The sequence below is a fragment of the Canis lupus genome, chromosome 19 (assembly GCF_003254725.2).
Source record: "Canis lupus dingo isolate Sandy chromosome 19, ASM325472v2, whole genome shotgun sequence".
Classification (NCBI taxonomy): Eukaryota; Metazoa; Chordata; class Mammalia; order Carnivora; family Canidae; genus Canis; species Canis lupus.
Window position 1 is genome coordinate 263,524 of NC_064261.1, and position 27,575 is coordinate 291,098.

A 27,575-nucleotide genomic window follows, 5' to 3' on the forward strand; every position below is an offset into this window, starting at 1 on the left:
ATTTATTGGCCTAAGGTTGTCCATCCTTTTAGTCTTTTTGATGTCTGTAATATCTGCAACGATATTCTGCTGTTTTAATCCTATTAGTTAAATGCAAACATAGAATTTCCTGTATTTAGCTACATAGCCTTAATTTTTAAACAGCAATGTATCTTAAAAAACCATTCACGACATAAAATATTCTTCTATTGCAATACCCTGAACTTTTTCATGTCGTGGAAACTGTTTTTCAAATAAAATCTTATTTTTATCTTTCAACATAGAAAAAGTGGAGGTACTCCAACTAAAGCAAAGAGAAGGGAGGTTTGGATGCTGTTTAAAAATGTTGTACCTACTTAAGATCCTCATGGTGGTACATGATCGTGTTCTATTCTCCACACCCATATCAACATTGGGTATTATCATTAAGTATTTGAAAATATTGGAAGGAATATTATGCAGTGTTTAAAGATGATGATTCAGAGCCTTCACACCTGCGAACCTATTTATGACAGCAGTCAATGCAAAACAAACCCCAGAACCCAACTGCACATTCAGGCAAAGATCTTCCTAGGAAGTAACACAGCTTGTGGACATTTTTTTTTTCTGTTTATCCCTCAAATTTTCTTTAATTACAGTTTTACAATATGAGGGTAAGAAATTTTTTTAAAAGGCCAGAATGCAAGAGGGTTGGCTCCTGTGTCGTTTTTCAACAGGCTTAAGTCACTCTAACAGTTTTAAACAAAAAGGGATTCAAGATAGAGAATCAAGAGTTCACAGTCGCTGACAGGTGTGAAGGTCTTTAGGGCTGATTCTCAGAACGATGCCATGGACCACAAGACACCGGAACAATCAGAAATCTGGTTCAGGAAACCATTGCACCAGCTTTTGAATCCAGGATCCTGTGGCCAGAATGCCATGACTGCACGGGACGACCCCCCTCGGCTGTGAGCCAAGGAGTAGGAGCTCATGGCTTTTTTCCTAAATGCAAGCTGCTGATTTAGCAATGTCGAGGCCCACCAGTTGTCTGCCTCCCTCGGACTGTGCCATGGGAGGCCGACCCCGCGCTCAATCCCTGGGTTCCTCCTGGCGGCTGGTCACTTTGACCCTTGACCCAAGGCCAAGTCATGGAAGAAGTGATCTGACTCCTTCATTCCTGTTCCGCTCTGGGTGGTGGTACCCGGGACGCAGGCTCTTGCTGGGCAGCAGTTATGGTGCCCTCACATGGCTTCTTACTGTCATGAGGCATTTTTAAGCCCCCCTTGGAGGGTCCCTTAACGTCACCCACAGATTTGCAGAAGTCCCCTCTCTTGACGCTCTTCAATTATTTCTTTGTGTCATCTTTTCCCGCCGGGAGTGTAACGGATATCATGACGGATAAGACCGTTTTTATTCCAAGGTGTATCCAGCCAGGTAGATGAGATAAAGGTAGCCACCTGTTACGCAGCACATTCTGTTCTGCCCCTCCCCCAAGTTAACGTTGGAGTCCTAACCTGCAGTACCTCGGATGTAAGTGCTTTGGGCAATAGGGCCTTGAAAGAGGTAATTAGGGTTGATTGAGGTCATAAGGGTGATCCTCTGCTCTCATAGGCATAAGCTCTAATCATGACACTAGTGTCATAAGAAGGAAACAAGGACTTGCATGAACAGCAGAAAGATACAGAGAAAACAGAGAGAGAAGATGGCTGTGCCGCCTACAGGCCAAGGATAGAGGCCTCTGAAGAGAGCAAACTTGCCAACACCTTGACGATTGGACTTCCAGCCTCCAGACTTGTGAGTAAATAAGTTTCTGTTTTTAAGCTGCCAAGTCTCTACTTTGTGATGGCAGCCAGCCCTAGCAACTAACACACCATCCTAAAAGCGAAATAAGAAAAATCTGTTAAGAGCTACCATTTTGTTTTTCCCAGAGGAAGGAGCCATTACGTTTGGGTAGGAAAGCTGAGGGAAATACTCATTGGGTTGTCTCCACTGGAACTCCAAAGTTGGAGAGAATAGCAGTACTCAGGTCACAGTATTACGGGGATTAGGAATAAATATAAAACACAGTGTCTCAATAACCACTGAATAGCTTTGGATTTTGTGAGAACACACAGCTAGTCTCATTAGGACCATTTCCTGACTTTCCGTGGCCCACTCTTCCAATGCTCAGATTTGTTCTGATGTTTTAAAGTCTTTAACTCTCAAAGCACTTGAGTTCACCTGGTTGTTGAGACCCTCCATCCTTGGCCTCATCTCTAACCCCCAGCGCTGCCTCTGATGGCAGCCTCTAAGGTGCTTCCGGAGATCCTCACTTCCTGGCATTCATGTCTTTGTAAGTTTTTTCCCACAGTGAGTCAGGGGTGGGCTGTTATGACCCATTTGAGTCCACCAGAGTGACCGCGTGTGGCTTCCAAGCCTAGGTCACGAGAGACATGGACGCCTGTGTTTGGTGCCAGGGATCACCAGCTTCGAGGAAACCCCGTCGCAGGGCTGTCACGCAGCTCTGTGAAGAAGCCCCCGTGAAGAACACCGGCCGCTACCAATGTGCCAGTCACGTGCATGAGCTGCCTTGGAAGCAGATCCTTCGGCCCCAAGACTATAGTCTCAGCTGATCTGTCATTTTATCAAAGACTTTGAGCCAGAACTGCCCAGCCAAGATAATCCTAAATTTCGGAGCATGGAAACTGAGAATAAATGACTTTTTTTTTATACCTATAGGTATAAATTACATTTTGGTTTGTTACATAATTAGATAATTGGTACAATATTTATAACCTCCCATCTGATGAACAGCTCTCCGTGTATTGCCTCTTCTGTCATTTTTACATCCTCTTCTCACAAAACTAATAGCAAACTAATAAATTGTTCGTACTGTTGTCTTTTCAGATGCCCCTTGTCCTTCTTGCCAATCCTACAAAACCCAGCTCAGTCTCCATTTCTTTGAAGCTTTTCTTGATTATACTTTTGAGTCTTCTTCAGTAGCTCCTCACTGGTGCCTCAGAAGTAATTTACTGTCTCCTATAATTTATTTCATATATTAACTCATAAAGATAAAGATGACGTAAACTTCCCATAGCACCTAGCAAGGTGCCACACACGTAGCAGCTACTCTACTGAAATAATTTAATTTTTAAGGCCACCGTCCAGTGGAATTGAAATGTGAGACAACAGTACTTTCTTCTTAGTCTAAATTCCAGAATTTTTGCTTTATCTACGTATAGGAATAAGCAGCTTTCAGTGTCATCATTTTTATAGTTTTTTAACAGAACAATTAAAAAGTAGTTTTTGAGCTATACATGATATGTGTCTTACATACAAAAGGGAAATTTAAAGCAGGAATACTTAAATAAATGTGTTAAGGTCAAGAAAGACCTCAACCTGAGCGTAGCAAATGAAATTCTGTTCCCAAGATGTTGTGCCTCGCCCAGCAGGAGCCTAATCCTCTTTGGGTCTTCAAGCGTAGGGTCTCCCTCATGCTAATTTCATGGTTCCTGAGAGATGACAGTCAGGGCTAGCGTAAGTAGGAACATGTCTCACTGATAGTAAAGGGCTTCAGAAATTCATCAACACTTTAATTTTAGAAGGGAAAATAATTTTGGAGTAGAGGCTGCCAATATTTCAAACTAAACCTCAAGATCCTCACTTGGTACATGCATCACAGGCACCCGGATGAACGAGTCAATACGAGCATCGTGTTTGCCAAACAGACCAACAGAATTGATAGGTTGCCCCCCCCCCATCTTGTCTATGGGAGACATTCACTTGCAGGCACTGCCCCACATGGTTGTGGGTTGTGGGCTCTGGCCTGTTGGAGATTGGCGACCCGGCGGGCCTCCGATGCCACGGAGTTGCGGCCCAATCGTGAGGGAGGCCGCAGCTGTCCCACAGCCTCCGCCGGGCTGCATGAGGCCACATCCCGCAGGCCGTGCGCTTCGGTCACACACACACACCTTCATGGCCACACCTAGACCAGGGCTCGGACAAACATGTGGGCACCGCGGCCTGGCCAGGTTGACGCAACCATGACAACACCGTATGTGAGAAAGTGGGCTTTTTGGGGATTTTTTTCTGTTCTGTACCTGGACATCCTTCACAGCGAGTATTCCGAATGTTCCGGGCATTACGTGTGACACAAAACCAGAGACACATTATGCTAAAGTTCATCTCTAACATAATCACTGTGATGGTAATAAAATCCTGCTCTAATGGGGTATACAAACACATCTTAGAAACTAGGGTGTTTTTTTTTTTAAGATTTTATTTATTTATTAGACAGAGAAAGCACACAGGTAGGCAGAAGGCAGGCAGAGGGAGGGCGAAGCAGGCTCCCTGCTCAGCGGGAACTCGATGCAGGGCTCGACCCCAGGACCCTGGGATCAGGCCCCGAGCCAAAGGCAGAGGGCTTAACTGGCTGAGCCACCCAGGTGCCCCAAAGCTTAGTTTTCTATACATGCTCACTTTTTTTTTTTGCTCACTTCTTCTATGACAGAAATATTCTTTTAATATTAAAGAAAGAAAATAAGGGAGGAATGTTAACCATCAGAAGTTAATAAAATGCCTCCCATCACTGACTCAGCTTTTAAATATGCAATAACACACATCCACAGAATTGCCAAGTTATTTTCCACAAAACTCTCCTAATAAAACTGTATCTCAAAAAGTGTTTATCAGAGAAAGCAGCTTTTTCCCCAAAGAAAGAACATGCAAATAGTCCTAAGTGTCACCATTTACAGGGTGACAGGAACACAGATGAGGAGAGAACGATCTCAAAGAAGATAAACTCACATTTCCCAACCTCCCCCCACCCCACACATGATCTAGTGGGTCAGAGCTGCAAAACGCCATAATGAATAGGCCAAAGGGCTGGTGTGGTGATTCCTGGGGTTTTAGGACGGACTGGAGAGGTCTGAAAATCTCATAGAAATGAATAAACCCAGTCGGTTGTCCTTTCCCAAGTCATGTTTTATTCATAAAAAGTACTTTCTGACGGGAAAGCTTGCATACAGACCCTTATTTATCAGCCTTTTACTCAACAAAACGCCAGGAGTATTGGCTACATGAAGGCATAGCCAGGGCCTAGGCACACGGTATCGGCCTCAGGAAGCTATCACTAGGGCGTACGAGGGCTGTGTTTCAGCGTGACCTGGTGAGATTTCTGTTGCAGAAGAGTGATCCTATGCAAGTAGGGCCGGGAAGGGCGGCTGACCCCTTTCATAATCAAAAACCTACATGTAACTTTTGATTTCCCAGAACTACTAATAACCTACTGTTGACCTTACTGACATGTCAACAATTAACTCATATTTTGTGTTATGTGTATTATATACTGTATTCTTGCAATACATAAAGCTAGAAAAATGCTATTAAAAAATAAGGAAAATACATTTTGAGTATTGTTCTGTATTTACTGAAAAAAATCCGTGAGTGAGTGGACCCACACAGCTCAAACATGTGTTGTTCAAGCGACAATGTACAGTTAATGGCAAAATTGGGTTTTTGATTTAGAGACTCTAAGGAAGGGTTAGAAATATAAATTTATATGTCTTTCTTGGTTCACAGTCTCAGTACCCAAACTAAAGTCTTGAAACCAAACTGTTTGAAAAGTTTTATTTGGTAGCAGCAAGTATCTACAATAGGATCTTTACCAAAAAAGTTGTGCAAGAGGGGGGAAATAAACTCATACATACATAAGATTTTGCTGTTGAAATTTGGGAGGATTATCAACAACTGATTCAGGAGGTTACAACTTACACAAAGCCGTGGCTTTTTGAGTAAAGAAAGTAGAAGCTATGTTGATCCCTTGACTAAACAGTTTTCTGAACCTCATAACAGACATTATCATGAACCTGAGAAAGTTAAGTTTATGGAAGAGGAGCCAAACTAAGTTACTTCAAGCTGTAGTAATATATGTAGTCGCAGTAAAAACCAATTATCTCCACAACCTGGCACCAACTTTTCATCCAACCAAGTCTGTAACGCCTACATTATTCATTTACACCATGGCTTTTCATCTCAGAGCTGTATTTGAAAATTATATACAGATTTACATATAATATAGCAGATGCTATCGACAATCGTCTTACCCTGATACGTCTCTCTCCCTGTATCCACTTGGTGTGGGCATAGGGACAATCCTTGCCACAGACCGGCTTGCTTACTCGACAACAACGGACAAGACCTACCAGCATGAGGGATTAGGAGAGATCGGCTTACCTTGTCTCTTGAATTTTACACACTTTGTATTCGTTCAAAATACTAATACCAATACCTTCAATGGGCCAAAGAAAGTGGCCCTAGGAGCATTTAAAAGCATCCAAGAATTGTGATCACGGTCTATGGTAGTAGTAGAGTCTATAGGCATAAAGTAGCTAGCATTTTAAAAAGTATCAAAAATACTGTTTTCGTTAAAGGGGGGCGGTTAGCAGACAACTTCCCACTAGTAGTAGAAAAAACACTGTGTTCAATTTCCAGTTTAAATGCACTTAGGAATATGAAGACCGTGACTGCCATTAATTAGAGTCCAGAAGAAACTGACTTGTGACCTTAATGTGCAAGTACAGCAGTATTTCTAGATCAGATTCAGTCTATGATTAAATACGCTACACACACACACACACACAGGTAGTAGTATCTTTATGGAATTCTCTAAAATGCTCACAGTAGCTTATATATTGATGAAAATAAAGATGAAAATGTATAGAGTGTAGATAAAAATCATCTTTTAAGCTTACTAAGTGATACCTTCTGTGGGTTACTAAGTAGCTTAAATTATTCAAGTTTACATTTCAATTCTTAAAAGCAGAACTGTGCTTTGGTATTCAAACCTTCATAAAATTTTAGTTTTTTCAAAGTAAGGAATAAAAAATAGAGAACATGAAATATGTGGGAGAAAAAGATTTGACTTATAACTGCCACATACTTAACCAGTGTCTTACAACTTCTGCCTGCCCAAAACTCAGCTTCTTGGAGATGATTATGGTTTTTAAATATTTGGTTTTTATAAGTATTTTTAAAATTTAATAAACATGCACATTCCAACGTGTTACATAGCCCCCATCCCCATCCCACCCCCCCCCTTTTTTTTTTACCATACTGGAGGCTGCTTATGTATCAACTTCCACTACAAGATTTTTTTTTTTTTTAAATCTTGGAATCCAACTTTACTATCTCTAATTGAAGAAGCCTCTGAGATGTGTGTTTAAAACCTGCTATTATTTACACTTGCTTATGCTTGTGTGAATCAAAACCTTGATAGGATGAAAATAAAACAAATTGGCTGCTGAGGTTTTCACCAACTCTATAATGCCAGTTACACATTTGTGTTATTCACAAATTTTATTCCTAGTAACAGACTAAGAGAAATAAACTTAAATGTGAACCCAAAATATTTATACTGATAAAATGAACTTTTCAGGCTTTATGTGTTTGGAGTTACACAAAATTTTATTGAAGAAAGATTCCATTGCTAAAAATGTTTGGAAAATAATGCTCCATAAGAAACTGTCTTTTAATTTGTTAATACAATGTTTAACATAATTTCATTTCCTAAAACAAATTGCTTGATACATTTCAATTCTTAAATTACTCTGCACAGTGGGAAAACTTCTACAAATTAGAGTACTGGAGATCTTCCAAAAAGATAACTTGTAAAAAATTGAAAAACTACACTAAAAACATCAGTCTATTTGCTTTAGACTCTTCTGATAGGCAGCTTTAAACAAGATTTCCATTCTTGAATTAGTAATGTACTTCTTGAATATACTTATAAATCTGAAAAGATGTTTTATCTTCCATATAACACAATTTAACGTCTTCACACATCAACTGTGTTGTGTTTTAATAGCTTAGGCACATTTCAATAATTCTGGATTTTATTTTGTGATTTCATTACAAAACAGCTTGCACAAACCAAATTCAAACAATCTTTTTATTTAGAATTCCATCTGAAAATTCATTTCTGGGTTTTAGTTTTTCTTTAAAAAGAAGCAAACATTTAAAAGCATCAAATGTTACTACTCTACAATTCATCTTGTTATGAACATTTTTAGTTCATGGGGAAATAAACCCATTACATTGATTAGGCACAGAACTCTGGCCAAAGACCAGAAATCAGGGCACAGCTGTGTGTTCAGGTAACAGAGGTCTGAATGGAGGGAGTCATGCCTCAACCGTGGGCACACCTATCTCTGCCCCCTCCAGAAACTGTTAGTAAGTCCCAAATCAGTAAGAGATTGTATGTAACTTAGTTAAAAACAAAACAAAACAAAACAAAACAAGCAAACAACTACACCGGTTTTCTAAATTACACGGCAAAGCCCAAACAGATAAATATAATTGTAGTCTCACCATACAAAATTTGTGGTTTTGATATCCATGTCACAGGACCATATTATACGTGAGACAGAATTATAGAATTTCTCTGGTCATTTCAGAAATCTGGTTGGAAGAGATCTGTAACTATAAGATTTCACATTATAGCAATGTTTCAGTATTTCTCAAATTAGGGCGGTGAACAGAAATCACAGTACAAAATCCTTAATTCTTTTACCGGAAAAGCAATAGGTGCTACATATGAGAATCACTTATAGAACATCTATTTTCTTTTAAAAAATGTAGATATAAAATATTAATTGCATAGGGATTTAAATATAAGGCCAAGAAGAATACAAAGTAAAGTTAAAAAATCATAGAAAGGGCACTATGGTGTCAAAAGATAGAATTTCATTCTATAGAGTAATAAATCTGAATTACTGTCTAATTTAAAAAAATCACAGTATGTTGCTATAACTAACAGTGAATGTTTCATTAAGTCAAAACTGGAAACCAGTATTAGGACTTAAAAGAACACAACTAAAGCTTGTTGTCTAATCCTGATCAGTGTATTAGCACATCAGTGCCTGGTACGTACCTGATTAGTTATATAACCTACGTTTTGAAGTAATGTGTAGTTTACTACATGTTAACAGGTGTGAGAGCACATCATCACCGCATGCCGTAAGTGATCTGCAGGCTTATCTGAGTGTAATTATTCAGTCTTTACAAGGTGCAAGATCCCACCCGGCTGAATCTTCATTCAGTGAACCAAAAACACTGTAGTTAACAAAACATAATAAAGTTCTACCGTTGAAAACTAAGTGTACATGAACCAGAGAATTAGTTCCTGACATCAGTACATATATTGTCCTCAGGATTTTGGAAGGGAGTGAATGATGAGTCCAACTACACTCTGTAGTTTAAGCTAATGGCTATCACCTGAAGACCCAGGTAGAAAGGTAAATTGTGGGTCCACTTCTCATTGTAATGTTAGAGTGCAGTTTAAAGAGCAATTTCCAAATCTAAAAGGAGCTTAGTTAACTTACTGTTATATTGTATTGTTGTACTTATTGTATATAGTATTGTTATATTGAGTAGTGTGAAGAAAAACAAGAACTCCCAAAGGAATTATGTTAAGGAACATTTGGGAATACCCAAACCAACGCTTTAAATGAAAAGTGCATAAATACAGTAATACTACAAGTGTGTTAACTATGGAACAAAGATTTCTTTGGGAGCTAAACAATACTATTTTCCCACATTATTTACACATTATGAATTGTTCAGATACCACAAAGCACCATTTACAGTCTAAATTGCTTGATTATGTCTGAAAGGTCTTTTGACTTCAATGCTACGCAGTTGAGGATCTACCTAGAAGTGTCAAGTCACCTTCAGTAAAACAGGATTTATCTTTACAATTCAGTTCTCTTTTCAGAAACAGCAAAGCAATTATTTTCATTTCACGATCTTGGCTGGTGTTTCAGATTCTGTGGACTGTCTTCCATCCGTCCAGGCTTCCCGGGTGCTCTTCAGAGCCAGGGTCTTCTGTTGATCAACCACAACATAATCTACTCTCTCATCAGCTACACTGCTGCCTGAGCCACTGCTCTTTTGCTAAAAAGCAAAGAAAAATACCATAAAGCCTGACAGATAAAGAGTTTGAGTGAAATTTAGTCTTAAAACATAGACACACATTGTGAATAATTCTTGAAATTCTATTGGGTCCGTCACAGACAGACAGACAGACACACACACACACACACGCACACTTCAGTTTAACAATGTTGTTTTTCTACTAGTACACTGTTTTCCAGTTAAATTTAAAATCACTCTAAGAATGCAGAAAAATGCTCCCAACACAGATGGAATTCTTACAAAATAGGGATCACAGCCACCTGGTTCACCTTAAGATACACAGCTTGCTTCTCCCTTCAGCTTAAGCTTCAGTTTTTCAAGTCCTGAGAACATGTGTCAAGTGTTCACCTTCAGAGCTAAGAAGTGTTTTTTGAAAGGCAGCATTTCAAGAATGGCAAATGACATAGGCTGACAGTACCTCTTCATTTCAAAATACCGCTAAATACCAACTTACAACAAATAGTTATTAATGTATTGCCAGGCTCTCTAGAAAATAAGAGAAATACCCAAGGTGTGAGGGAAACAGAAGGGATAAAGAGCTGCTCAAGGTAAACTTTAGAGGCATTGCTGTCTTTGGGATGAATATCAATCTCAGCGATGCAATCAGGAGGCTCCACGTGGGAGGGCATGCCTACTCTGAGACCATCCTGTTAATAAGCGAGACCCCTGAAGGGAACTGAGGTGGTCCTAGATTGCTTCCCAGTAGAAGAAAATGCAAATTATTCTGAAGGAAATTTAGGTCTGTAGGATTCGCACAGATATGCTCAGCAAAATGAATTTGCAAAAAAATCTATAAAACATGGAAGGAAACAAGCTATCAAGAGTGAGCAGAAATAATAAACACAGATTCAGACTTCTAAGGACTTCAGATTCTGACATGACAAGAAACAGTATAAAATATGTACGTGTAAAATTTTCAAAGGAATTAAGAAATAAAACTAAATAAAAGGAATAAAATAAGCTATTCAAAATAGCTAGGCATATTTTTTAAAAAATTAGCAAAATTTCATTTTAGAAATTAAAAATAACTGAAATTAAACAATGAGTTAAACAGAATAATTGGGAATTAGTGAATTTGGTGATAGATCTAAAGAAATTATCCAAGTAAATACAAAGAGATGAATGGGAGAAAATACCAAAAGGTGAAAAAGTAGTGTGGAAAATAGAGTAAGTTCTAACTAATCTCTAAAAAGAAACCTTAAATGAGAGAATAAGAGGAATAGTTGAAAAGCGTATTTAAAGAGATAATGACTGAGGGGTAAAAAAGGAGAGAATGACTGGGACTTTTCCAGAATTAATAAAAAATATGAATCCAGACACAAAAACAGCACAATTTCCATGAAGCATGATAAATAAAAAGAAATCTATGACTAGATGTCTAGACACATTGTAGTAAATCCACAAAATACCAAAGATACAGAAAAGATCTTAACATCAACCAGACAGAACCCCCACAAATGGAATTTTCTAGAAGTATTTCAGGAGGAAGAAAAAAATAAAGACAATGATTAACTTTAGATTTTAAGTAATAAGCATTTCGACAGTGATCACTAAAAGAGAAGTGTGTAATTTCTATACCATTAAAAAGGGGAAAATGAACTTTTTTTTCTCCATAACCTTGTTAATTGTGGTTTATGAAACATTGAGTAATAGACTTTACTGAGTTTAAATTAAACATACTATAAAATTTCCTCAAAAGAAACATAATTTTGGGGGTTTAAAACATGAGCTAATCGTGTTTATAAAAAGAGATGTCCCTTACCTTACGTGGTGGTGTGGATTTTCCAGAATCTAAATCCAGGTCTAGGTATTCCACTTGTTTGTCTCCTTTGGGCTTGACCATAGGACTGCTTCTTCCATCAAGACTGTTACTGCCAAAAAGATTCTGAAAATGGTGATACAATGAAATCAACTGTTGGATGTCCATGAGATATCCTGCTTATCTTGTTTGCCATCTACTAAAGCAAAAATATTTATTTCAAAAGGATAGGCTTTACAACAATGTCTGCTTAGAATTAACCTTTTAGGACTGGAGGAAAATAAGTAACATTAATAAAATTAGTTACAACTTAGCTTAGGGCAAGTCAAAGGTAGTTTTCAAAAGTCAAACTTGGTTTAAATTAAGACTGAAACCTCAAGCTCTCATCAGTTGCAATAGCTCTACCAGAACATTATTAAAATGATATTGTTATACTCAATTACAGTTTTAAACTACCGGATCCTTTCACCCCCCTTGCTTACTAATTAAATTATTTTAAAGTTCTATATTTTGTTTAAGGGCTCTCATGCTGGGGGCGCCTGGGTGGCTCTGCTGGTTGAGAGTCTGACCCTTGGTTTAGCTTAGGTCATGATGTCAGGGTTGTGGGATGGAGCCCAACTGGCTTCGTGCTCAGTGGGGAGTCTGCTTGAGTCTCTTCCTCTGACCCTTCTCACGCTTGTGCTCTCTCTCTCTCTTAAATAAATAATAAACAAATAAATCTTTAAAAAAAAGGGCTTTCACACTGAAATTAGTTTAAAATAAGGATGTTAACTAAAGGCCATGAATAATGATTCCATTGGCAAAGTCTGTTTTGTTTCAACTATCTGGAATTTTTACCGCTGAATTACTTGTCTGCTCTCTTTAGCTTTATCCCTTCTGTCCTAATAGGAATTGTACAATAATAGGGGTACTCTTTAAAAAAAGATTTTAAAAAAAGCTAGAAGACAGCAATAAATGAAAAAAATGAAACAGCCCGAGGCAGAAAAATGCAAAAGCAACAGGCTATTAGGAACTTGAAGATCAATGCTGAGTAAGAAAAAAAGGATAACATGAACTTATACCCCTACCTCTACCCTCTATGCCAATTACGACGGCCCTAAATGTGTGCCAACAAATGCCTTCTCTCCCTCCTTGCTGCTTTTAACCTCCCCCAAAAATGTTCTCAAAGACTTCTCATAGGCAAAACTCCCTATATATTCACTAGCAGATTCCATCCTTGGGTCTTGTATCACATAGATATGAATATTCACATATTACCTCATACTCTGAAGAAAACCATCATGATGTAATAGATTTAAAATGTGTGTTTGTCATCATGAACAAAACAATTTGGAAACTGCATAAACCTGGTTCTTTTTTTTTTTTTTTTGGAGAGTGTGGGCATGCATGCAAGCAGGGGTGAGGTGGGGTGGGTGGGGAAGGAGAAGACAGGTCTTAAGTAGGCTCCACACCCAGCACAGGGCCCCACGCGGGGCTCAGGCTCAGGCCCCTGAGTTCATCGCCTGAGCCGAGATCAGAGTTGGAAGCTTGACAGACTAGGCCAACCAGGTGCCCCCCGTTGGTTCTTTTATATTGCTACTCTTTTTTTCCTCAAGTTAAACAGAGTAAGCTGTGATCTAGAGAATGGACAACTGCTAGAAGAATAGTAAATTTAATTCCTCATCTGGAGCAGGGCTGCTGAGAGCCCATGTGAAACAGTTTTGTGAATTAGAAAAAGGTGCTCCTGCCCGTGGACCCACACAGCTCTAGCTCTGTACCAGGGCCCCTGGCCTGACGAGCAGGGACACGGTCTGACCTGCGTGTACCTACAAATGCAACACTATGCAGTCTGCTGTACAAGTCGCATACTGTTCGCAGTATGTTTACGCAGTGAGCAAGCTGCATGACTGAATGTGAGAGCTCTATTTGCAAGGGATAGATTTTTAAACCAAATTTACCAACTACTACTGATATAACATTAACAAAATATTGACAGTAACATGTAAAGCACAAAAAGATGTAAGAAAGTTTTGGTTCTCATTTAGTACAAATAGCCATTTCCCTCTCCCTTTTCTTCCTAATACATAAAGAACCTGATTTTTCTTTTTCTGAATGACTCCATAGTTCATTCTCACATTAAAAAAAAAAAAAAAAAAAAAAAAGAACTGTATGTAAAAACTTGTCTTCAAATGTGACTCCTGAAAGAACCCATACCTGGAATTCCCCTACCTGGAAATGCCTACAGTTGTTCATAGTATCAAAAGTCTATGAAAGGAACCTATGAGCTCATATGATGTACACATTTAAACTCAGCAAGTTGTTCCTAAAGAGAATTTCTCCGAATTGCTGGTTAAACTGTTTTCTGTCTAGTTATTATTAGAATTGGAAATTTTTTCATCTTTAAATATTGTTAAAATTCGTGTCCCTGCAAGGTGGTCCATTTGTTCTTGATCTAATCTCAACTGGGAACAGCCTGTCTCTGTATTCTAGCCTTAAACCCAGTGTTTTCCCAAAACAGTTTAGAAAAACTCTAAGATTCTAGGAGCCATCATAAATGTTCTGTGAATTCAAAAAGAAAATAACAGTAGTGCTTTGCTTTTCTAAATTCTTTTTAAAGTACTGAAAAATTATTGAACATATTTTTGTTGTTATAAAACGATATTTATGTCTTTAGTAGTGATGTACCATCACTCAAATTTCAAATGCCATATTAAGGGCTCACTTCACAAATGCCTGACTTTGGATCCTTGTATAAATTAATAGGCAGCAGCACCAACTCATGGTTTCCTTAAAAACTGCCTGCCCTGTGACCACCAGTATGGAAAATGTATCTATCATACTGCAAAACGTCCTAATCTTCATTGCAGGCCTAAGCCAGATTTGATCTGATCCTGTCTCAACTTCTCCAAGACAATTTTTTTTTTTTTTTTTTTTACTGACTTTATCAGTCCAAGTGCAATGAGATCTTGTGAATTTCTATGGTATTCCGTTAACACCCTACCTTTCAAGAGGTATGGAAAACACTGATCTAGCTACCACGTTCTTCCTAAGGAAGAATTGTCTGGACCATGATGAACTCCTACAGCTGGCAGCATGAGGAAATGGAAACGGTGGTTGGACTTTCTACGATGAGTGGGGGGAGTGGATATCTTCACCTGGAACACTTTTGCTTATCTGTAATACTTAGGACCTAAGTAGTAGAAAATCATCAGCTGGCCGGCAAAAGTAGCTTTCTGGCTTAATGTTGTAAGGTATAAAAAACAAGTTTATATTCTTATTTCCTGACTTTCTGATTGTAGAATTTTCTTTCTCATCTTTTCCCTTTACCTAACCCTTACTGATGACAAACTACATGTCCAAATTTGCCTATTACATGTCCTTTCCAAGATTTTTATGGCAGTTTAACTATTTTGGGCAAAAGAACACTCTTTAGTATCTCAGAAAATAATTACTTTTGTAATAAAAAAAAATCCATTCTACCACCTAAAGATAAAATATTCATTCTAACATAGCATTGAGGATTTATGTAGACTTTTGCCAGTCTATTTACTATAATGAGGAAAAAAGTAGGTTAATAAAAACAATAAAACATCACTTGTCAAATTGAAAAATAGTGAATCCAAAAGCAGAAGCCAATTAATAAAAATTGCTCTGCCTTAAAAAATTAGTGAAAACATTATTGATATAGCTAATTTATCTTCTAATCCAGGGCTGATGTAAATATTTTAAATTACTTTAACTATCTTATTCATTTTGAACAATGTATGAATTTTATTAATTTTTAAGTTTTTTAAGCCACCAATCAAGCTTTTCGAATCACTTAATTTTGTTTCCTGATGACATATAGTTGTGAGGAACCTGCTTTTGCCTAAAGTTACATTACAGATGATAGAAATGGACTTTATACTTTGGATCTCTGGAGTTCCTGCTTTAAAGAAAATTGCCATTAAAGTGTTACCCATTCCAAATTTGATACCAGATACTTGCTTATCCTGGCAGGTAGCACTTGGTTGTGCCCTAATATCTGCCCTTCCCTGTCTCATGTGAATGGGACTTTTAGCCAGGCCCACTGTCCCTCAGAACAAAGGCTGTTCCCCAGGTCCTTTCATGTCTATGTGGCCACATGGCATATAGGGCAGTTTCTGGGAACCTTCTTCATAAGGCAGATAGGCTTCCCTCTTTCTGCAGCTTGGAACGTGAATTGCTGGCGCAGGACGTGCTGGAGCATGTGAGCCATACCCAGAAGATGGAAGGGGTCAGAAACCTAGAGGACCTTGAAGAACAGGGCTGCTACCACAACCCTGGCTTGACTCTCTGGACTTTTACATGAGAAAGAAAGAAATGTCTCTCTTAAGTCATTGTTTTTTATCTTTTGTTACTCAGAGGTGAACCTAATCATAACTAATCATAACCTAATCATACACTCATCTACTAAAATACAATGTATTTTAAAACAGAGCAAGCACTGAATCTGATTTGAGGGAAAATAAAAGCAAAATATTTTTAGACACTAAAATTAGCTTGTATTCTTAAATATCTGAAGTATTTTCAGGCAGCTATCTAAATTCTGGTGAATACAGGCTGGCTACAATTATAAAATTTTGTGCCTTACAGTACTACAGTCAATCTGAAACAAATTTAGGTTTGTAACAGGTCTTTAATCTTTAAGCTACATCTAAGAGTATGCTATTGAAAGACTATCAAAAGAGCTCCATACAAGATCATTTCACTCTAAGAGTGCGATAAGGTGGGCCTGGATAACTGCACTGTGAAATACTTCCAGTATATTTTCTTCAATAGTTTCAAAAATCGAATGCATCTTAAAAACAAAACAAAACAAAAAAAACAAAACAGAACTCTAAGATTTTGATGATTTTAACTTTTTATCTACTTTATAGATGCTGATATACTCTGACCCTTTATCAGTTTTAAATTTTACAACGTTATAATTTAAAAAGCATTTTAAAAAGTTGTCTTCTATCCTTTTCCCTTAAGTATATAAAGAAGGACGTAAGGGTAAGATTTAGAGATTAGAAGTAAGGCCCTAGCATGCCAGACTTGGAAGAGCTGCTCAGAAAGACAGAAGTGAAGATGCAGACTTTACATACCGAGTCTTCGCCGGACAGGTTTGGGTTCATGGGCACGTAATTCTCTTCACTGTCGTGGGAGTCGCTGCTGGACGTTGTGCTGTGCACTGAATCTGGTCGGGGAGACAAGGGAAACCTAGAGGAGCTAATGACACAAGCTTCTGTTACAAACCTACACCTGGACCACAACTTCCAAAATCACTTCCAAGATAAAAATGAGTGATGGTTTAACATTCTTTTAGAAATATTCACTAAAGTTTACAATAATTTATTGTACACCTTTATTTTAATACAACTTATTGCATACATTCAAATGCACACCTAGTATTTATAACTATATAGTAAAAAAGTATATCTCTAAGCATCGAATCCCTTATGTAGAACAAAAAAAGTACTGCTGGCAATTTGGGGGATAAGTAGAAAGTCACAGATATGAAAAGGAAGATTTAAGAGTTCCTATTAAAAAAAACCTAGCTATATGAACACATAAAACACAAACACATATTTATTTAATGTAGGTTCATACCTTCACATATTCTTTCATTTCCCTGTACACATTTTAAACAAATCTTGATTAAATTAACCCCCACAAACATTGTGCAGTGGTAGTATCATAGAAATAAGGTTTATCCAAGGCGTGATTATTGCTAATTAAATAACCCCCACCAGAACTACCGTATTTTCCCAGAACAGCAGTTCTCAGAAATTTCTCGCCTCATGAACCATTTATACCCTTAAAAATTATTGAGAACCCCAAGGAACTTCATTTATTTGGGTTATATATCTATTTACGGTATTACAAATAATAGAACATTTTTTAAAAACACAAGAGTACACAAATACGTGTTCTATTTATTAGCTGTCCCAGGATATGATCAAATACTATGTAGCCTGTGGAAAGCTCCAGCAAACACTCATGAGAGAAAGAGAGTGGAAAAGGCAAAAAATATCTTATCATCTTAATGAAAATAGTTTTGACCTCACAGAACTCCAGAGAGGGGGGGCTTCCCAGGCCATACCCTGGGAGCCACTGTTCTGGTAGTTTCCATCATAGTGAACAACCAAGGTACATATTTTAAACAAAGACTTACTCTCGAGCAAAACTCCTAGTGATGGGAGATCTAACTGGGGCCTGTAGTTCTTCCCATTCTGGCAAAGGTTTTATTTCTAAAGGCGCTGGCTTGGCTGAAATGAAAGAGAGAAAAAGAGGCTTCAGTACACGGAAATTTGGAAAACAAAACAAGATCCTCACTCTCTCTCTCTCCTTATACAATACGGCCAGAGTACACCTAAGAGCAGCTGGCTTCACAAATGAGATGAGCTTCACAGATGTTCTGTGATTTGCCCAAGGTTACACAGCTAAATGATTAGGGACAAAAGCTAAATCCAATAATGCTTCATGATGGTTGACTCAAAGTCTGAAGCTTTATTACAACACATTACTTCTTAATATTTTATGAAAATAAACTAAATGAGAAGAAACGGTAATGTGACCCAATTCCTTTATAGTTACTTGATGTATTATTTCCTTATATCCTTCATTATTATTTCCTTATATCCTTTTTTAAAAAATAATTTTATCTCCAAGTATAGAGCTTTAGTCTTCTATGGAAAAACATTTCTACTCTTCAATATTGATGCATCAGTTATACAATTATATATATAAAATGATGTATAGAAAGTATTAAATACAAAACTTTGCCAAAATCAAAAACTGAAAAATAACTGACCAAATCTTTTAAATTATTTCAAATCCAGTCTGAAAACAAAGAAAGCAATAATAATATTTTAAGACTCAAACTCAGCTCTGAGAGAAGGCCATAATTAAAAATCACCTTGAACTTTTAGCTTAATATAACCAAAAATATCCTTTACCAAATCAAACAATAATAAACACTAATATTCTTTTTAGCTTGACTTATAAGTGGTCTCTGCTTATTTACCTCATTATTACCATAGACAATTATCATGCTAGTAAATACCACAGAGCTCTCAGCACTTAAAAAGTAAAACATTTCAGAAATTAATGGACAAAAGAACTAATACAAATGTGATATGTTAATATTAATTATATTTTAGGAGACTCTTTAAACATATTAGGAGAATATTCTAGTTACATTTCATCTCGCCACTCCAAAGAAAAATTTTTCATTTTTCTAGGTTTCTTTCTTCCACTCTTAGTCCATATATGGGCATACTTTTATTCAACTCATACTTTTAATCAACTATGTTGTAATTACTGTCAAACTATAAAATAGGTGGTCATTTTAAAGGACTATGTAGAGTCACTGGAGCTTATAAATATTTTTGTCTATTCAAAACAAAAAACTCAATGTGATTTTCTGAAGACTAGGTAAGTCTGAGTTTAAATCTTACTCACCCATATACTTAAAATGGACAGACACAGAATATTGTGCTGAGTAAATGTACTTCTTTAACTCTCATGTTTCACTTTTTCGAAACCCAAAGGCTAATGGCAGTTTAGCTGTCAAATTCTAAGTAATGGCATAAAATAATTAATCCACGGGAAGTGATTCTGTATTTTGTTTCAGAACAGAATACAGACCACATCATATATAAATAAGGGAGACATCTGGAACTCACAAGTAGTTCATAAGCTTAAATACAACAATGTATTGATATCTAAAAGTTTAAGAGAATAATGCAAAAGGACAAGACTAAATATTATGTATTATCAAATTTAACATGCTGCTGTTAATGGCATAACAAGTAGACTTACTGTGTCTATGGAAAGACACAATGGGAAGACACACATTATAGGAAGCATTCACTTTAGAAATAACATGCTAGGAAGCTTTATTTACAACAGCAGTAGTACTTAAGGCTCTTCTTAAGAAAAAAACATCACAAAATAAATTCCCAATGCCCCATCCAGCATGCGGTGCTAAAGTACATACCCTTTCTTCTTGTAGCAAAGTCACCTATGGTTTGTGAATCAGTTCGCTCTAAACCATGGGGTTTGGGTCTTAAAATTTTAGGACTTTGACCTAATTGGTAAAAAGAAGACTCTCTTAATATAATGTTATTTTTTAATGGGAAAAATGGATTCTGTAAAAAAAGCATACAGAGCCCTGAGCAGAAATGTTACAATCTCAAAAGCATAAACAAAAGTTTGTGGAAAATATTTCAATCTTGTTCAGTATATCGTTCATGCTCGGTACAATGGAAAGAAGAACTTACATGCAACAGTGTGACAAGCAAAGTATTTAAGAGATGGTAGGGTTTTAGTGGGATAACCACACTGGTTAGTGGTTATCTTTATTTGGGGAAAGGGAGGAAAGACATGTGCCATGTTAGTTATTCCTCTAACATGCCTTAGAAAACTGGATCAAATAAAAAATGATAAAATACCTCAAAGTACATCTTTTCTTCAAAGTCTGACGTCTGATAAGAAAGTATCAAAGCCTATATCCCTATAATATTACTTTCTTAATTTAATGTAGGTATTTAAAAACCCTTAACCTAACTTACTCCTTCACCTCCTGACCAAGGGCCCTTCTAGAGGAGCAGGTTAACGCTACACTGTTTGGTAATCCAAGACCAAAACCGAGACCAATGTTTGTTTCCCTTGGATACCGACTGGTAGGTCCCAGGCAACATCATTTTGTAATTATTAGAGGTCTTAATTCTGGAAGTGACTGTCTAGCTTCGATGTTAAGTGTCTGAAAACATAGATTCAGTCGCCCTCGTTTTCTTTTCATGTACTCTCCCACACAGAGGTACTGCTGGAAAGCCTCATGAAAAGGATAGGGTTAACATCCTGCAGTGGCCTCACTTTTTCCCATAGGAAGCCTGGAGGCCGGAGTAGAAATATCATTTAAATTAGTAACTTAAGCTGCTCTCTTCTCAGTGGCACCAAATTTTCTTCTTTTTTTGGCATTTACAAAACTGAGTCAACATCTATTAGCAGAATTAGAATTTGCTGATTGAGTGTCAATATCTAGTACCTTCTCTACTGCAGGTTAAGTTTCTTAAAGTATGAATCTCTAGGTTATAAAACGTGACAATTCTCTAATGAACCAATTTTCTAAGTTAGGGAATTAATACATTGAGTTCATTCAGAAATGAGGCAGGTATAGTTTAAAATGTGAGTGAGAAAATTTAGGGCTGTGCTCCTACCCCTAATGCTGAATACCTATCCAGGGCCCACGCTGGCAGGGAACTTTCCTAAAAACAACGGAGGATGTCAGTTTTTTATAAACTCCCCGAAACAATGTACTTTCCTTCAAAAAAAGTAAGAGGCGGAGGGTAAGGGTTGCTACAAAAAAATATACTTATTTTTACAGCTAAAAGCCTTTTTTTTTACAGATCAAATCTAACTTCTTCATTTTATGGATGCGATAACCCTGACGAATGAAAGAGGTTAAGTGACTTGCTTGGGTCATGACATTAATTACGGAGGCCAAACGAAGGCTTCCCCATAGCTGCCTGCTGGCGTATGCTCCTGTGCTGTCCGGCTGTTGTACTTCTCTATCCCCTTGGGCAATGGAAAATCCTAGGAAACCGGTGCTTAGAGGTCAATTTTGAATTGCTCAGTTCAGTTCGAGATCTTACATCTACTTGAATGACAGAGTTTATCCGTGAGCGAGGTCAAGTTTAATATTCACTTCTCAGGGCTGCTTCTGGTTCGTCGATGTTCCCTCAGTGTGTCTCTGTCCTCCTCCCTTTCTGAAAGACTCACTTTCATTAGCTTTCGGCTTCCTCTTGATTTTTCACTCTGCTTCTCTCCCAGCGATCTCCCTTGGCATTTCTTAACTCCGCACTCCTGGTATCTCCATCTATGCTTGTGGTTAAGTACTCGAGGTCCTGGGACTGCCAAGTCCACCGCCCATGATGCCGCTCCGTTCTCCTGCTGTCTCACAGACCTCCCCAGTGAGCCTTCTGACGCCTGACCCTGACCTGATCATCTCCTCTCCAAACCAATTCCACCTTTTAAGCATTTTCAAGGGTACTCTTTAGTTTTCTTAATAGAAAAATACTGTATCAAGTGAAGTTTTTAAAGTGTTGTTTATAAAATTTACATGTACTTTCCACTCCATGCAAAGCTTAAGGTTAATTCTGGGACAAAAGTTGCAATGTGGAAGCGTGGCACTGAACTATACTGAGTCACTTAGGCATTTTCTTAGCTTTATTTCTTTATACCCCTCCAGACTCAATTTAACATTGATGTTCCAGACGGAAATGAAAGTCATACCCAAATGATGGCTCAGTACTACTTATGAGGATGGGAAGGTAAAAAAAGGCCCAAGGTGTCAGTACACTTGTCTCAGCCCTGTCTTCTTCTCTACTGTCTAAAGGCAAAATCTGGATGTTCTCCTGATTGTTGAAGCGTGAATATAAAGAGTAAGAGATGGAAATAATAAAGTGAAGGCAAAAATAAACCAACTTTGGAGATACACTGATTCTCAAATTCGGAGGTAACTCACTGGCACCTCAACTTTTAAATCCAAGGCAGTTCACAGCTTGGCTTTAGTTAGACTACCTCTGAACAAAGAAACCAACATTATGTCATTTAACAGAGAGCCCTACCTAGGGGTGAAATCCCCACTGTGCTTTAACCCTTCTGGGGGTCAATCTCTGGATCACGCGACTTGCTCTCTAATTCAGAGTACAGGTTGATAAATCCTTCACCTAGGGTTCAGCTCCTTCTCTGGACACCCTAATCTACACATTTACACAACACCCCACAGGGCTGCTCTGCAGGCGTCACGCTACCTATTCAAAACACAATTTCTCCTCTGACTCATCACAAGCCCACTTTGTTTCCTCTATTACCAGTTGCCCTCGCAGATCTCTTCAAAGTCATCCTAGATTCCACTTTTCCTCTAATCTTTGTTTGATAAATTTTGTATTTATAATGACAGTATGATAGTCTGTTTTCATTTACCTAAGAAAATAAAAAATCTGCAGGTCTGAAGTACTTTCTTAAAACCTTCCTGTTTTTAATGTGTACCTTACTTACTTGGTTTGTTTTCCTGAAAGTGATGAGCTCACACTGTATGGCTAAATAACCTCCGCCTATACTCCAAATGCTTTACAAAACTTCAAAAATCCCTGTGAGTCCTCAAGTTGAGGGACCACATGAGAGCCAGGAAAGGGGTTCTGTTACGTCTTTCCTCATTTGATCGTTTCTAGACCAAGGCATTAAGAACCCTGGATTTGGAAAACCGAGTAAAACACTCTCTGGGGGAAGATGCTGCAAAAATGTGAATTCTGTAACATTTTACATTAGAGAATACAGTTTTCTTTCCCTATCATATCCTTAAATCATGGAATGAGCTTCCTAGGCACCAACCTGATCACATTACCTGCCTGCATAAAACCCTTACGGTGTAACTCAGAATAAAGCCCTAGCTCATTAGCATGGATTATAACACCCTCAGGATCGGGCACCTGCAAGGCATCTGGCATTTCTTCCTCCATTCATACTCTGCTCCCCTCTCGCCCAATCTTATTCCCTCCCTCCACTGGCGACTCACCCAGGCCCAAATGCCCTCGTTTAAAGGATCTGGGTATGCTGTTTATTTTGCCTAAAGGAGCCTCTGCCATCCCCCCCTCCTCCACCATCATTTAACTGCCATTCACCCTCCCAGGCTTTCCTCAGGGGAGGTTAAGTAACAGTGCCAGAAGCTTACCTCAACCACAGCCCCTTCCACAGCAATTATGATAACGTGTTTACTTTTCTCCCTCCTCCAGTAGACGGTGAGCTTCTTCAGAGAAGCCACCTTTTCTTCCTGTGTTTAGAGACCCAAGACCTAGCAAAGGGTATATCCTATAAATTGGTATGCACTTAAATCTATGTTGATGAGCTTATGTTCTCTTAAAGCTAGTGATGTTTAATCTGATCAGTATCATAATTTTTGTTTGTCCTTTAAGTGGAAAAAAAAAGAGCAACTGTTCCAAAAGTTGGTCATCCCATATATATGGTCAAGGTAGTCACATGAGGTCATGTTTCAAATAAGCAGATGCAATCTTTTTTTGCAAAGTCCATACACTATTAAGTATTATTTTCACAGGTACTGCTTATATAAATTCAACACAAAGTGGAAAATTTATTTTCTGTATTATTACCAGTTTAACTTAGCCTAAATTATTTACTCTTCTACAGTTTTACAGATTATACTATTTCTATTACACATCTCAAAAATCAAGAAGAAAAAAGATAATTCACAACATTATCCTCTGATAATTCCAAAAAGTAATCCAGGTAGTATACTGAAAAACATTTACATTTGTTTTAGTGGTCTGACTATGTGAAAAAGAATATAATAATGATACTTATATACCGGAAGGTAAAGAATATTTAGGAGAAATAATCTGCATGTAAACGGTATGCTGTAAAAATGCATTCCATTCTCTTTTTTTTTTTAAGTTTTTATTTTATTTAAGTAATCACTACACCCAACATGGGTCTTGAACTCAAGACCCTGAGATCAAGAGTCGCTTGCTCTTCTAAGCTAGCCAGGCACCCCAAAAATGTACTCCTTTCAACTGTATTTGTATTTAAACTGTTAACATCAAACCAAAAATCTGACTTGAGATTCAGACTTCATACTTGTTTACTAAAATTGACTTATATTTACTAGTGTCATTCATCCATTTTCCAAACATTTATTATAGTATAAAAGTTTTTTTTAAAAAAAGCATATTAAAAAATAGAAATAAAAAGCATGTTAATTTTTAATCACATTCAGAAACTTCATTAGATCTCTTGGAAAAACATCTAGAGGAAATATGTCAACTGCCAAAAAGACCCATCTAGGGAAGCTCATCTGGACTGGTCTTGTGGATGCTTCCTATACCGAAGTGAAGACACATACCTGAAGATACTTTAATCAGACTAATTACAAAACCACCAGAAGTAAATTTGCACTTTTCCAGAATCAATACAATAACTAATGGCCAGAACTACTGCAGAAAGTGGTGGTTGGACAAGCCAAACAAAACAAAGTATAAAGATAGTGTCTGAGGATCAAATGGCTGCCACACCATGTTAGGAGACTAGATGGGGTAGGGGGCCTACCTAGGTCAATGCAGTCGTTAAATATGGTAGATTCAGGCAATGACCTACTTTAAGAGAAGCTACAACAGATATCTTACAGAAGTTTCTAAAACTTTATAGACTTGCTTCTCAATTAAAATGTAACTTTCAGTCGAAGTAATGAAAACATAATTTGTCCTGCCTTTACAATGACTCATCTGCTTTTCTATATTTAATATATGTGAATTATGCTTTTTTTCCTCTATTAATACACACAAAACTTGGTTCATAACAAATATGATTGTGACAGAAATAGTAGGGGTGAAAATATAGCTACCATAAGTTGGATGATGGGCAAAAGGGCCCATGAAAATACATTAAACAAAGTGTTTAGAGCATCTATGTATTTTTGAAGCTTCAATTACTCAGAAGTATTCAAAAAAACCTATCTGTTTTAGTAACTACAGCAGCTGACAGATATAATTGGGGGGATAAACAAGACTAGAATGTCACTCATTTACCATAGACTCTTCCAAAGAAGACAATCATGGACATTGGTTACAATGGATGTTGAACTAGCTATTTTGGGCTTTGAAACTAATCAAGCCATATTTGATAGAATCCGGTTTGCTAATTACGAGGTTTAGTTAATAAGAGATAGTGGAATAGATTGAATCATGTATCTAATGTCACAAAATTTGGAAGTAAAACAGACTCATCTGATGCTATGTGTGAGAAGAATTTTGTGAATAAGACACTTGTTTTACAATTTTTTATTTTCAGTTCTTTATTTTAAAGATATATTTATTTATTTCAGTGAGAGAGAGTGAGTGGGCATGCGCAGGGGAGAGGGGTTCGTGGTGGTGGAGGGGCAGAGGGAGAGGGAATCCCAAGCAGACTCCATGCTGTGTGCGCAGCCTGACATGGGGCTCAATCTCACGATTCTGAGATCATGACCTGAGCCACAATCAAGTGCAGATGACTGATTGAGCCACCCAGGTGCCCCTGGTTTACATTTTTAAAGATAAACTGCTCCAAGTTCTGAATTTGGGTTTTCATTATGTTTTTCTTGAATAGCTATAACTTCCTAAAGTGAGTTGACAAAGTTTGCTAGGTTAAATGGTTTCTCATGCTTTCTCTTGTACCATATTTATTTAAAAAGCACAATACTAAGAAAAAGCAAAACTTTTTTTTTATTACTATGATTTTAGTAATCTCCAACATTTTGCTAAACCTATATTCTCCTTGATTTTGTCAAAACCTGTTATTTTATTCTAGGTGTTTTCTCAGTTCATTTTGTATCTCAGCATAGATACAAAAAAAAAAAAAAAAGAAAGAAAGAAAGAAAGAAAAGAAAAGAAAAGAAAAGAAAAGAAAAGAAAAGAAAAGAAAAGAAAAGAAAAGAAAAGAAAAAAAAAACCCAACAACCTGGCTAGTAAGCTCAGGATTGTCTCTCAACGGTTCATTTAATTTTTTAAAAGACTGAACACAACCTTCAGAAGTAACCAAGAACCCACTTTGTTCTGTTTACTCTAAGTCACTTTAGGTTGGTTTAGAGAACTAGGGTGTCTACGGCCACACACGTCTGATCTCAGAAGCTAAGCTGGGTCGGGGCTGGTTAGTACTTGGATGGGACAACTCTAGGGCAATTAATTGCTAATGTACTAGAATATATAGCACTTCCACTATATACACAGGGAGGTATAATCATACAGATGACATATAGCATACATGCTGTATTATGATATATTCCATAGTATGAGGCACATGAGCTCTGTGAGACCTAGAGAATTACTAAAAGCATATCATTGTGATCTCAAAACTTCTCTAACATATACACAGGGATATCTTTTCTGATTCTTCATTATGCCTACTTTGTGTAATTATATTGGGAATTTTCAAACTGTGTTCTGCAGAGCCTGAAGAAAGGAAGGGGCAAGCAGAGAAGCACAGCGGGTAGGACCCAGCACTTTGTACACTTACCCTAACAATACCACCTCCACATTTATGGAGGCCCTCTAGACATAAAATGTACATTTAGGTGTTAAAAAGTAGAGAGCTGCTGGGGTGCCTGGGTGGCTCAGTCGGTTAAGTGTCTGACTCTTGGTTTCAACTCAGGTCATGATCTCATGGGTCATAAGATTGAGCCCCATGTGGGGCTCTGCGCTTGGCAGGGAATCTGCTTCAAGATTCTCTCCCTCTGCTCCTCCCCACACTCATGATCAGAAGGTCTCTATCTAAAATAAGTAAATCTTTAAAAAACAGATTTGCTGCTAATGTGCTAATACAGAAAGATAAGAACTAGTTTAGCATTAAAAATGAGTATTTCAATATTGCAAAGAGTTCATGACACTTGGACCTTAATCCCTCAGCAACCTGTGAACTCAATTATAAATCTATGCATGTCTAAACATACTTTTGCATTTTGTATGCAAAGAAAATGACTAACAATGCCTAACCAGATTTAAAGACAAACGAGGACAAAGGAAAAGTTGTCAAAAAGCCTGTGATGCTCACACCCTTTCTAAGATAACCATCCCTGATTGCAATACAGCCCTGCTGCTGGGGCTGTCTGGGTGGCCATGGGTGTTATATACATGACCATCTCCCCAGCTGTCAGCCCAAAGGTGGGCAGCTGACCAGTGGCAGCCAATCCACAGGCTGGCCCACAATCCACCGTAGAGCCTGCGTGAAAAGACAAATAAGACCCATCAGATTCTCCGTGAGCCCTCTAACGTGAGTGAATAATGATGGAGGCAACGCCCGGCAGATACAAGAAGCTGCATGCATGTAAAAAGGGAGCCAGAAGGCAGAAGTGAGGCCACAAAGGGGTGTTACA

At 37.8% G+C, this 27,575-nt stretch overlaps 1 protein-coding gene across 7 annotated transcripts in view; it reads right to left on the reverse strand.

Annotated features, from left to right (window-relative positions):
- Positions 1-7,871: 7,871 nt before the first annotated feature.
- GAB1 (GRB2 associated binding protein 1) overlaps positions 7,872-27,575 on the reverse strand; it is a 115,849-nt gene continuing 96,145 nt past the window's right edge. For 5 of the 7 annotated variants that reach the window (XM_025462347.3, XM_025462345.3, XM_025462351.3 and 2 more), the window contains 5 exons: positions 19,653-19,742; positions 17,826-17,919; positions 16,756-16,879; positions 11,672-11,794; positions 7,872-9,888 (listed from right to left, as the gene is read on the reverse strand). In XM_025462347.3, coding sequence (XP_025318132.1) covers positions 9,730-9,888; positions 11,672-11,794; positions 16,756-16,879; positions 17,826-17,919; positions 19,653-19,742 — 590 coding nt within the window. In that variant the 3' untranslated portion in view covers positions 7,872-9,729. The remainder of the gene's footprint in view (positions 9,889-11,671; positions 11,795-16,755; positions 16,880-17,825; positions 17,920-19,652; positions 19,743-27,575) is intronic. The other 2 variants (XM_025462349.3, XM_025462348.3) reach the window with 1 other exon arrangement.